Below are 13,292 nucleotides of genomic sequence, written 5' to 3' on the forward strand. Positions count from 1 at the left end.
ATCTCATAAAACCCAACATTTTTCTTATAGACTAACCTTTCATTGGACCATTGGTAGTTATTGGTTACTATATCTTTAATTAATTCATAAGCCTTATCAACTAACTTACTCATTAAAACACCGCTAACAACAACATTAATGGTGGTTCTAATATGCCCCATTAAACCATTGTAAAAAATTTGGATTTGTAACCACTTAGGCAGATTGTGGTGTAGGCACTTCCTTAACATCTCCTTGTACCTCTCCCAAGCTTCATTTAAGAATTCAGACTCAAACTACATAAAAGTTGTGATATCATTGCGTATCTTTGCAGTTTTCGCAAAAGGGAAGAATTTGGCAAGGAACTTCTTTGTTAGATCATCCTATGTAGTAATGGATCCAGGAGAAAAAGATACTAACTAGCTTTTAGTTTTATTCTTGAGAGAAAAAGGAAATAATCTTAGTCTAATAACATCATTAGTAACACCATTATATTTAAAAGTATTGTATATCTCAAGAAATTAGATAAATGAGTATTAGAGTCATCATTGGACAACCCACCAAATTGTACAGAAGTTTTGACCATTTGTATAATTGATAAATATTATTAATAATTAATAAAAAAAATACAATAAAAAAATTAACTTAATTCTTTTTTTCATTGTATTTTTTTATAGTCTTTTTTATATTTTTTATTCTTTTCTCAACATTTATATTCAAAATTTACAATCATATTGACAACAGTGCATCAAACAAATATAATTCAATCGTAGATAAATAGATCTATTTATCCCCACCCACAAGTTTGGCACTTCACTTCATTCAAATAATGGGTTCTTTCTTTGAATTTGTTGTGATACAAGAAGTTTTTTTTATTGTAATTGTAGCTTTATTTCAAAATTATTTACCTATATGGCAGGCCTCCTAATTCAGGGTCAAAAACCATCTATTTACAAGATAGCATAGTCTTTTAGTGTTTTAGGCTCTTGAGGTTCAATCATAGTAATTTGTAGAGCAAAAGCTTGTTTTCTTTATCTTCTTAGCCTTTTAAAATTCTTTCAATTTTAGGGTCAAGGGGGAAAAGCTCTAAACTCTTTAATCTACGAATCTAAGAATAAAAACAAAATAAAATAAAAATAAAAACTACAGTCAAGAAGTATGATATTAGTTCTATTGCACCAATCCTCGACAACGGTACTAAAAACTTGATTGAGAATCTGCAAGCACACATAATCATATCAAGTAATAAAGTGATAAGTAAAGTTCGTTCTCATAGACTTTAATCCCATTGAGATTTTAATAGAGAATTAAGTACCAAAATTGAACACATTTAACAATATTCAAAAAACCAAAAATGAAAGCAGTTATTGAACTAATTTGCAAAACCAAAATAAACAAACTAAATCGAAATTAAATAATTTAAATCTAATGCATAATTGTTTAAGTAAACTAATGCAATAGCTATAATATAATTTAAGTGTAGAATAATTTTTAAAAGTGCTAAAACAAAAAATTAAACCTAAATTATATGCAGAAAAATTAAAAGGTGTAGAAAAATTTATGCAGTATCTAAAATAATAAATAAGAATTAACTACAATGCAAAACAATGAAATTGAACAACCGTAAATTAATTCTAAGATATGTAGTAACTAAAACAGAAATTAATGCAGTAAAATTAGACCTAAATAATGAACTAAAAATTGAAACTATCAAAGAACTATAATGAAAGAAATTTAATCTAAACCGAAATTGTTAAAGAATATTAAATTGCAATCCTAAAACAACTTAGATTAAATTGAAATTCAAACGAGACTTAAATTGCATGAAAATAAATTAAAAAAGCTTGAATAAGAATTAAAACAAAATTGAAATTAAATTACAAGAAAGTAAAAGTGCAAGAATCAAAACTGTTTAAAGAAAATTTAAAGAAATTGGAAAACTTAAAAACTAGAAGAACAAGAAAGCTGAAGAAACCTAAAGATAGACTAGTCTGTCATTCCAACCATACTTTTCTTAATGTTTAGAACTAGATATTTATAATTGTAAATCTTGAAGATTTTGACTGGATGGAATTGTAGAAAAGTTGGAGTACTTCATGAATTTCGGTTGGAGGAAAATAAAACTCTTCACAAGCTTTGAACCAACACAGGTTTAAGGCTCCCAGAAATTGAGATAAATTCTGACCTTGATTCGTTGTTAATTTAGAATACCTCATGAGAAGGAGAAATTTTGGTTTTTATCTCCCAAGCATCCAAGTCAACAACCCATGAAAATTCTGATTTATACCACTTCAGTTAAAACTAGGAGACAATTCCTACTTGATTTCTTGTATGTAGCCACGGTTTTCTCCCATGCAATCTACTTGAGTTCTTATTATGCCACTTCCTACTAGGATTTCAATTGCTTCTTGAATTCAAGTAACCACTCCATGCAACAACGTGGCTTTATTTTTCTTTTTTTTTTTTTTTCTCATGCAATTTCTTCTCTTGCCACCAAGGAATCCCATCTTGCTTTGGCTTCTTGCAATTCTTGAATGCCAATTAAAAGTAGAAGTTGGAATTCCAATCCGGTTTGGTATTTTTGAACAAAATTTAAGTTCCTTCATGCTAAGTCAGCTGCCAAGTAAGCATCCTAACTATCCAATAAAATACCAGCTGCTTGCAACATAATTAAAAATCATCCCCTGCATGTGTATCTACAAAGGACTTGCATAAGATTTCTTAACGTAAAATTCTGCCGCTATCAAATTGAAAACTGTATAATTAAATTGTAATGGCTGCATGCTTGTAAATGTAACATGTTCTTGAATCGAATTCATCCTCATACTGCCTTAAAAAAATTTTTTTTTTTTTTTTTGCCATTTTTCTTCCCAACTTCAGCTCCAAAGTAGCTCAAAACAGCTTGTAAAAGCTTCAAACAGCCTCTAAAAAAATCTGGTTAATTGCATCAACTAAGCTGTTAGTCAATCTACCATATTCTCCAAAAATCAAACGAATTTGCCAAATATTCAACTTTTTCATCTTTTTTTTGAAAATTTCCTACACATGAACAAATTAGACTAATTAAGGAGAAAAATTAAATTATTTTGCCAAGAACAAAGTAAAATTCACATAATTAAGTACTAAAAATAATTCTGTTTTATAGAGTTATTAGTTCTTTCTTGCACCGAGTATATATATAATTATATATTTATTTGTTTATTTAATTTTATATTTATATATATTATATTAATAATATTATTATTTAATATATTAATTTAATTAAAATATCATATTTATACATAATTAAGATGTAATTCATCCGATATATAAATTTTACTTATTTTAATTTCTATTTGACCCTTATTCAAGGTGTCTGCATGGTACCCAATGTTTCTATCCTTTTTTTTTCCTTTTTCTTTCTTAAACATTTTGGTTTTTTAATTTTTTTAAATTTAAATAAATTTTGTGAAAAAAAAAAAAAAAACACAATGAAAGTGTCCACATATGATACTCATTTGGTTTTATTCCTTTTTTTAATTAAATAAATTTTGTAATAAAAGAAGTCAATACATAAGAATGATAAAACAATTTGTATCCGATGAGTTTTGACCCAACTCAATCAGATAGAGATGATTTTTCTCTCTTTTTTGGTTTTTTTTTTTTTAACTTTTACTTTTTGGTTTTTGGTTTTTCTTTGTTTATAGTTTTTTAAATTTGATAAATTTTGTAAAAAATGATGTCAATAAAAGAGACTATGTCACACTTTCATTTGTTTATTTACTTTTGTATTTTTTTGTATTTTTTAATTAGATAAATTTTATAACAAAATGAGCTGATTGACCCCAATGATTTTCCTTTCCCTTTTTTTTATTTTATTTGTTTTTTCAATTCTTTCTTTTTTTTTTTTTTTGTTTTTATACTTTTTATTTAAATTAATTTTATGAAAAAATGAAGCCAAAAGGGATGTCCACATGGCATGCCCATTTGGTTTTTTTTTTTTTTCCTTTCATCTATTTTAAAATTTTTTTTAAATTATATAAATTTTACAACAAAAGATGCAAATCGATAGAAATACCAAAATAATTCATATTTGACATTTTTTGATTTATCCCGATCTAATAATGGCTCATTTGTTTTTAAAATAGGATTGAATTAAGACAGATAAAATTTTTTTAAAAGAAATGAGATCAAGGTGAAAATATGTTTAAAATACTCTTTCATGACCCATTTTGGGATATATATATATATATATAGTGTATATTTTATTATTTTTAATTTTATATTTATATATATTATATTAATAAAATTATTATTTGATACCTTAATTTAAGAAATTAATTTTTTAAGCTCGTGTTCACGTAGCACTCTTTATGAGCCTTTTCTTTTTGTTCTTCATTTTTTTTTGTTTTTTGTTTTTTGTCATTTTATCACTTTTTTCTTTTTCAATTTTTATTTTTTTATTAGATAATTTTGTGAGAAAAGATGCCAATTAAAGTATTTACGTGTCACATCATTTACTTTTTTCACCTATCATTTTTTTTAAGTAGGTAAATTTTACAACAAAAATTTGATGAAAAGGAATAGCAAAATAAATTTTTGAATCGCGGTAGCTCGTGGATATCCACCAAGTAATAATAATTTGTGCATTTAATTTTCTGATATAAGATTATAATGGGCAAGAAAATTAAATAATTTTCTAGTTATGTTAATTATTAGAATTATAATCGGGTAAAATTAGAACTAAAAATTATATATGTGTGAGTAATATATATAGATATAATAATTTTAAATATAACATATTGACTCAACGTAAAAAATAATATGAATCTTAGAAAAAACGTGTTTTGTGTCTTACACATTATTGATACAAAAATATATTTAAATAAAATGTGTCACATTGATACACATTTAACACATGATATAACACGAAAAACATATTTAATTAAATCATGTCACTTGGGCATAACACATTTTTATTTTATTTTAGTTTAATATAAACACATAAAAATTATTTTAATTTTTAATTTGTTGTTATGATATCTAATATTCTACTCAATATAATCATATAAAGATTATTTGAAGCATTTAATTATGATACTCATTTAATAATTTACATTGAATATTTTTTATATTAATAATATAAGTACAACATAAATAATAATATTAGTATGATAGATCATTATTTAGTAATTTATATTTATTGTTTAATCTTTAGTAGCTAGTGTTTTGGATTTGTTGGTGCTAAAAATAAATATAATTATATATCCATTTATGAGTTTTATATTAGTAATGTGTATATTAAATATATATATGTTAAATGCATATTAAATGGGTATTAAATGTTTATACTTTTAATATATAAGTATTTTTTATATTAAATATGTATAAATCTTAACATATTAAAATTATATTATGTTTTGTAACTTTTTATAATAAGATTAAAAATATTATTTAAAAAACAATTGAGAGGAACAATATATATTTAATTATTAATAACAAGTAACATCCAGCATTATTGTCATTAACAAACTAATCCAAATCACATTGATATATAATAATAAATTATATTGATAAATTATTCTAAATAACATGAATAATGATAAAAAAAAACTATATAATTATCTTAATAACATAAATCATGATAAGAGATTATTTTAAATTATATGTAAAAATCAACATAGGAGATTATATATTTAAAATTAAAAACAATATATATTCTAAATAATTATAATTATTATTTTACTATTTAAATATAAATTGTCGAGTATTTTGTTAATTGAAGATATTATGTTAAATATATATTATGGAGTATATTTATGAATTATTTTAAATAGCACATGATTTGGGTATTTGTGAATTATTTTTCTATTTCAAATATATATTATGGAATGGATTGAAGACATTATTATTTTGTTATGTAAGTTATTGATTAATATTTTTAGTAGAACATCTCTTATGGAAATTGGAGACTTGGATTTGGAGTTATGTAATTTACATTGTATAAATATTGAATAAGCTATTATTTAGTGTTTAATGTCTTCTCCTATTTAGTACTTAGTTTTATTAGTCTAATTGTAACTTATAAATAATTAGTTGTTTATTATTTTGGCTTTGTAAATTTGTATTAGTTCCATTACTTGTATTATATTTAAATGAATCGGTTATACACATATTAATTATATCATTTAATATATAAAATTTATGATAAATGTATCGTATTTGTGTTTAATATTTAAATATACTTATAATTTATGTTATATTTATATTTTAATAATTCATATTATATATATAATACGAAATAAGAATACACGAATTGTTAAGTTTAGATGCATATGAAGAAAAACAATTCAAAAACTTTTCAAAATGGCATTATTATCCTAAAAACCATCTTGCACGATGGGATAAATAAAAGAGAATGTTGGCCGTTGGATCGAAAGTGTGATAAACACCTTGTTTAATAAAACCAGGCCTTCACGGCGGTGTAACTCTATTTGTCTTCTCAGACTCCGATCCCTCTTTACCTCCATTTTAACTTAACCCTACCGGGAAACAAAAGCAAAAAGAAATCAGTTCCGCCATACAGGTATTACTCCCCTTTCTTTCTACTTTAATTTTTATTTTTACATATATAATTTTGATTTTAATTTGGAATTTCTGTTCGTGATTAAATATATGTTGTGCTTTTTTTTTTTTTCAATTCGCGCATTTTCTTTTACGTTGAATATAATTGGGTAACCCAAAATGGCAAGAGTGATCTCCAGTATTGAAGCAGAGGCAACGGCTTTGAGAGAAGGAGCGTTGCTAGCTGAAAAGATGAATTTTAAGAAGGTTAATGTGGAAACTGATTCAAGCAACTTATATAGGGAGGTGAACAGGAAGGAAGGGGCATGGCCGTTTGTTAAGGATGTTTGAAAGGATTAATAGGTGGATTCACAGAAAATCCAATAGAGCGGCGTATTAGTTAGCTAAACAGTCCTAAAAGGAGATATGTATTTATCAAACTGGTTAACCTCACCCCATCTTCTTTAGTTTTCATTTTGGATAAGGATGGGGTGCCTGCCTACCATGAGGTGTAAAGCTGTATAGGTCACTTTAGAAAACGGAGACTGCGTTTTGATTGGTCTCGAATGTATTTGTAGAGTTGCATGTGTAAAGTATAGAAGAATAGATGACTATGTACTGTATGAGATTGATTTTGAAGGAAAGGAATAAGATTTGTTGATTGGCCAAAAAAGAAGATATATAATTGGGCAATAATTCTTGCCTTGTAGTTATAAAATGAAAAAAGAAATTAATTTGGCTAAAATGTGGTTTTTTTCTTTTTTTAAAAAAATTTTTGGAAGTGAAAAGTAAAATACACTGACAAAAATGAAAGAAAAATTTCATGGAATAGACAAAAAAAATGATGGAAGAAAGGAAAGCAGTAGGTGAACTTGAATTTATTAAATCTTTCCTTGGTGCTGCTATGTTTTCCCAGTTTTCCATTAAAGGGTGGTTTTGTTGAAATTCATCTCATGGTGATACCATTAACTTGTTTTGTTGTATGTCTAAGAGACATCGAAGAATTTTGTTTGTTTCAATGGATCTGTAGTCAAATATTTTGTGCTTATAAGTAAATCCCATATAAGAGCTTTAGAGGCCTTTAAATGCTTATCATGGATGAATATGCAACCAAAATTAGCTTAGTCTTGATTTAATTTCCAAACTTTGTTTGCATGGATAATCTTGTACAGTTCTGCTTCAGGGCAACATCAAATTTTTTTTTGTTCTACATGCCCCTTAAAGAATATTTTTGGGGTTTTGCTAATTTTTTCTTGGCTAAATTCTACATTTAGTTGCTTATTTTCTATGCATGTTAAAGTCATTTTAAGTGGATTTCTTTGAACTTATCACACTCTTTCTCAGAACCTGAAAATGAAAAGGTCAGTTATTACACCCTTTATCGTGTTTTGTATGATAACCAAATAAATTTGTCATGAATGAAAGTTCTCAACCAAATATAGGGTAAGGATAAAAATTCTTTTTCAGACTGCAACATGTTATAAGTTCAGTTACTTGGTTTTTGCATTTTAGGGTCTTAAGTCATTTTGAGTCATTATGTTTCCATGTCATAGTATCTTTTCTGTAATCTTAGAATATAGATTATAAGCACTAGTTGATGGTTGAATTTGTTTTAATAGGCTGTTGCTGAGTGAAACTATTTCAAGTTACCTGTTTTCAACCTTTTTGGTTTTAAAAATTGTTTCCTTTTGTTTATCCACATGGTCTGATCATGTTTTCTGTAGTTAACACAAAACTTTTTGACTATTTTTCGTGTCTTGGAAATATGGGGATTGCATCTTCTTGGAAAATGAAAAAGATTTGTGGATTGCCGTTGCCTTATGTCTAAAGACTTTGTTAGTAATTTTATGGGACCTAGGAAAATGTATCCTCTTAATTTGTTATGAAATTTTTTGCAGTTTTAAATTATTTTGGATCTTGAATTATTTTGATATCTTGTATACAACAACAACAAACTAAGTCTTATATCCTATAATTTTGGGGTCTGCTATATGAAAGGCCAAAAAAAGAATCATGTTAGGTCATAGTTTTGAATTTTCTTGCACCACTCATTTCTATCAACAACAACCTTTTCATCTACTTCCTTAATCTTCATATCATTTTTTATTACTTACATCTACGTTTTTCGTGGTCTACCTCTAGAAGTTTTGGTCTCTCCTAAATTTAGAAGCTCATTTCTCCTAACTGGTGCACAGATAAGCCTACATTTCACATGTCTAAACCATCCCAAATGGTCTTCTCTCATCTTTTCCTCAATTCAACTTCCCCTAATTTTTCTCAAATCTCTTCATTTTTTATTTTGTCTCTTCTAGTTTTACCACATATCCATCTAAGTATCTTCATCTCAGCCAAACTCATTTTCTTCTCATGTTGTTTCTTGACAGCTCAACACTTAGTTCGATATAACAATGCAAGCCTTATAGTTATTTTATACAATTTCGCTTTAACTTTAAAGGCATGCTGTGACTGCACAACACACCTGATGCACTTTGCCACCTCACCCTCCTACTTGAATCCAATGATTTAAATCCTTTTCTATCTCAACATCATTCTGAATAATTGATCCCAAATATTGAAAATGACTATATATGTTCTATAATTTTTTTCTATAACAAATGTGGTTTTTTCTTGGGGTTTCATGGCTGCAATCCTTTTCTCATTCGTTGGTAGTTGTAATAATGATATAAGCTACTATGTTTTTATTGTGCAGATATTTGCAAAATAACAGGTTCATGTGATGGATTTGTCTGATGCAGTCATAGTAAATTCGAGCAGATTGAAATCTATTGTGTGGAATGACTTTGATAGGGTTAAAAAGGGTGATACATTTGTGGCTATTTGTAGGCATTGTAAAAAGAAGCTTAGTGGATCAAGTACTAGTGGAACTTCACATCTGAGGAACCATTTAATTAGGTGTCAGAGAAGATCTAATCATGGCATATCTCAATACTTTTCTGCTAGAGAAAAGAAAATGGAGGGATCTCTTGCCCTTGTAACTATCGATCAGGAGCAGAAGAAGGATGAAGTGCTTAGTCTAGTGAATCCTAGATATGAGCAGGAACAGATTAAAAACGAGCCTGTTAGCATTGGTAGTAATAGCTTGGATCAAAGGCGGAGCCAATTTGATCTTGCTCGTATGATCATATTGCATAACTATCCACTGGCTATGGTGGAGCATGTTGGATTCAAGATATTTGTCAGGAATCTACAGCCATTGTTTGAGCTTGTCACATATAATAAAGTTGAAGCTGATTGTGTGGAAATCTATGCAAAGCAGAAGCAAAAGGTGTATGAAATTTTGGATAAGATGCCTGGAAAAATCAGTGTAACTGCTGATGTGTGGACTGCTTCAGATGATGCTGCATGCTTGAGTTTGACAGCATACTTCATTGATGAGGATTGGCAATTAAAAAAGAGGATTTTAAATTTTTTTACCATCGATCCTTCTCATACAGAAGACATGCATTCTGAAGTTATAATGACTTGTCTGATGGATTGGGATATAGATCGTAAGTTGTTTTGTATGATATTTGATAGTTTTACCAGTGAAAACATTGTTGATAGAATCAGAGATCGGCTGTCGCAAAATAGGTTCCTTTATTGTAATGGTCAATTATTTGATGTTCGCTGTGCCGTAGATCTTCTCAACCGCATGGCTCAGGATGCCTTGGAAGCTCTCTGTGAAGTTACCCAGAAAATTCGGGAATGCATTCGTTATGTTAAAAGTTCAGAAGCAACAAACTCCATGTTCACTGAGCTGGGTAATGAAGTTCAGGTTGAAAGTAAAAAATGCTTATGTATTGATAATCCATTGAAATGGAACTCAACATATTTTATGCTTGAAGTTGCCTTAGAATACAGGAAAGTTTTCTCCTGTCTGCAGGATCGTGACCTTGTCAACATGAAGTTCTGCCTATCTGATTTGGAATGGAATAGAATGAGTGTCATTACTAGCTTCTTGAAGCTATTTGTTGAAGTTACTAATGTTTTTACAAGAAGTGAGTATCCAGCTGCAAATATATTTTTTCCTGAGATATGTGATATTCACTTGCAGTTGATTGACTGGTGCAAGAATCCTGATGATTATATCAGTTCTCTGGCTGTAAAGATGAGAAAGAAGTTTGAAGACTACTGGGATAAGTGCAGTTTGGGTTTAGCAATTGCAGCTATGTTGGATCCTCGATTCAAAATGAAGCTCTTGGAGTATTACTACCCGCAATTATATGGCGATAGTGCTTTGGAGCTTATTGATGATGTTTTCGAGTGTATTAAATCGCTTTACAATGAACATTCTATCGTCTCTCCATTAGCATCGTCCCTTGATCAGGGACTGGATTGGCAAATGAGCGGTATTTCTGGTTCCGGAAAAGATTCTAGGGATAGGCTGATGGGGTTTGACAAGTTCCTTCATGAAACTTCTCAGAGTGAAAGCTCAAATTCAGATTTAGACAGGTACCTGGAGGAACCTCTATTTCCTCGTAATGTTGATTTCAACATATTAAATTGGTGGAAGGTTCACACTCCACGGTATCCTATCTTATCGATGATGGCACGCAATATTCTAGGAATACCCGTATCAAAAGTTTCTGCAGAATCAGCATTTGACACCGGAGGAAGAGTGCTTGATCATAATTGGAGGTCATTGCCTCCGACTACCATTCAAGCCTTGATATGTTCACAAGATTGGATACGGAGTGAACTTGAGAGTTAGTTTTCCCTGCCCCCATTGCACCCACCACCATTTTTTTTTGTTTAAAAAATTTTTGTTTGGATGGAAGAGAGGATGGAGGTGGGTGCATAGGAGGTTAGGATCATTTTCTCTACCTGCTATTTGTCGATAACTTTCTTTCTTTCTTTCTTTCTGTGTCATTTTAAGAATTTTATGGGTTTACACAATCACACCATAGTTATTAAAGTTGGATCGAATAATGAATTTTTTAATGTGTCGGCTCACTTGTTCAATCATTGAGCAATTGGGTCAAGTGTTAAACTGATAAAGATATTTAAAATTATAAATATTGTAAAATTTTAATCTATTATATGATAAATAATAAATTTTTATTATAGATAATTTTGCACTTAAAATATTAAAATATATAACATAATATAATAAGCACAAAAATGTATGTATATTTAAATATGATAAATTTAAAATTTAAACTTCTAATTTCTAATTGAAAATACTAGTCAAAATATCAAATAACTCAATTATATTAATTTAAATAATAAAATAAAAATAAATACCTTAAAAACTTAAAAACACAAAAAAAAAAGAGAAAACTCATATAAATATAAATTGAGAAAAAATAAAAAATAGAAAGTACGTTCAAAATTATGATATTTGATATAAAATCAATCAAATTCCAAATTAATAGATAAATTATTAATTTTAACCAACCAAGTTTTATCTTTCAACTTGACGTGAGTGTATCACCTAGAAATAGAAATGAAAAAGGGATTTGGTTTTTTAAGTTAATTCTTTAATGTGCGTAAAGTGCACGAGATACATCACCATTTTATTTATATTTTAAAATTTAAAATTTCTATTTTACTTCAAAATATATTATTTTAATTAAATAGCACAATAATTCATAATTTTAATTATAAAAATTAAATTAATAATAATTTTTAAGATCCTTTTTGTCAAAAAATTTAAAGCTCGTTCGGTGTAACAAAATTATCCACATATTAATTAAATCGTGAGTTCAGTACAATTTAAAATAAGTTAATTGTAAATCTACTCTGATAATATAATCAAATCGATTTAAGTATCATATCACTGATTCAATTGATTCAATCAATGATTTGATTTGACTTTGATAAATATGATTTACACTATCAAAATTAAGTTTAGTATCAATAGAAATTAGTATAATTATTACTAATGAAATTTCGATAAAATGTCAAAGAAATTTATTAATAAATAATAATTCGTTGGTAAATATTTAAAGGGAAATAAAAATATTGGTTTGAGAATTATTGATGTATATTTTAGACGCTAAATAAGCTGAGAAATTTTTCACCGACACAAAATTTAGTCTTTAAAATTTTATTTTTCTGGTAATTTATATATCAAACTTCAAATCATTCTATCCAAGCTTTTTGCCCACCTTTAGGCTGCTTTTGATGTAATTGAATTAGAGTTTCTATCATTTTGTCACATATTTGGCTGATAAAAATTATCATATAGATTTAGGGTTGATTTGGATTCATTCGTACTTCTATTTCAATGAGATTGGATCACTTTCTGAATTACATTTTGAACTTAATCACACCAATAAGGTGTTTTGATTCAATTGGTGTGGCATGGTTGGTTCATTCAAATCGTGACACATCTCGTTTATTAAATAGAAGGTTTCTCAATGAAAAATTAAACCACTTTTATTTTATTTATAGGACAGTCGACTTTCTTGTATCAGTCAGTCGATTACTCTTTTAAAAAGTGATTTGTCTTTCGCTAAATATTTGACTTACTTCACCCGAAAATCTAAATATATTATATGTGCAAAACATTTAAAATAATTTTACTTAACATTATTAGATATTAAATTTGTCCAAAGGTTCTGTCCCTTTCAGGCCGCGTTTATCATTTCGGACAATTGTCCTATCGATTTACATAGAGATAATCAACGCTAAGGTAGTAATTAGATTCCGTATAATTTAGTAAATATACATATAAATATATTTTTAAATATTTATTTATAAAAATATTACTTATATAAATAATTTTAGTAATTTATAATACTTATTAAATTTTCAAATATAAAAAG

General features: G+C 27.7%; 1 protein-coding gene and 1 non-coding gene across 2 annotated transcripts; both read left to right on the forward strand.

Annotated features, from left to right (window-relative positions):
• Positions 1-201: 201 nt before the first annotated feature.
• LOC149513746 (small nucleolar RNA R71) lies at positions 202-307 on the forward strand. The gene has a single exon (XR_016330177.1). It is a non-coding gene; the product is annotated as a small nucleolar RNA R71 (small nucleolar RNA).
• Positions 308-6,285: 5,978 nt separating this feature from the next.
• On the forward strand, positions 6,286-11,484 carry LOC111299675 (zinc finger BED domain-containing protein RICESLEEPER 2-like). Its single transcript, XM_022895018.2, has 2 exons — positions 6,286-6,544; positions 9,233-11,484. Exon 2 carries the CDS (start codon positions 9,260-9,262, stop codon positions 11,231-11,233), a length of 1,974 nt encoding a protein of 657 aa, XP_022750753.1. The 5' UTR covers positions 6,286-6,544; positions 9,233-9,259; the 3' UTR covers positions 11,234-11,484.
• Positions 11,485-13,292: the final 1,808 nt, after the last annotated feature.

This window comes from Durio zibethinus, chromosome 18 (genome assembly GCF_047325235.1).
Source record: "Durio zibethinus cultivar Kanyao isolate XHJ-2024 chromosome 18, ASM4732523v1, whole genome shotgun sequence".
NCBI lineage: Eukaryota > Viridiplantae > Streptophyta > Magnoliopsida > Malvales > Malvaceae > Durio > Durio zibethinus.

Coding starts and splice junctions, on each gene's coding strand:
- LOC111299675 (XM_022895018.2), top strand. CDS start 9,260: ATGGATTTGTCTGATGCAGTCATAGTAAATTCGAGCAGATTGAAATCT.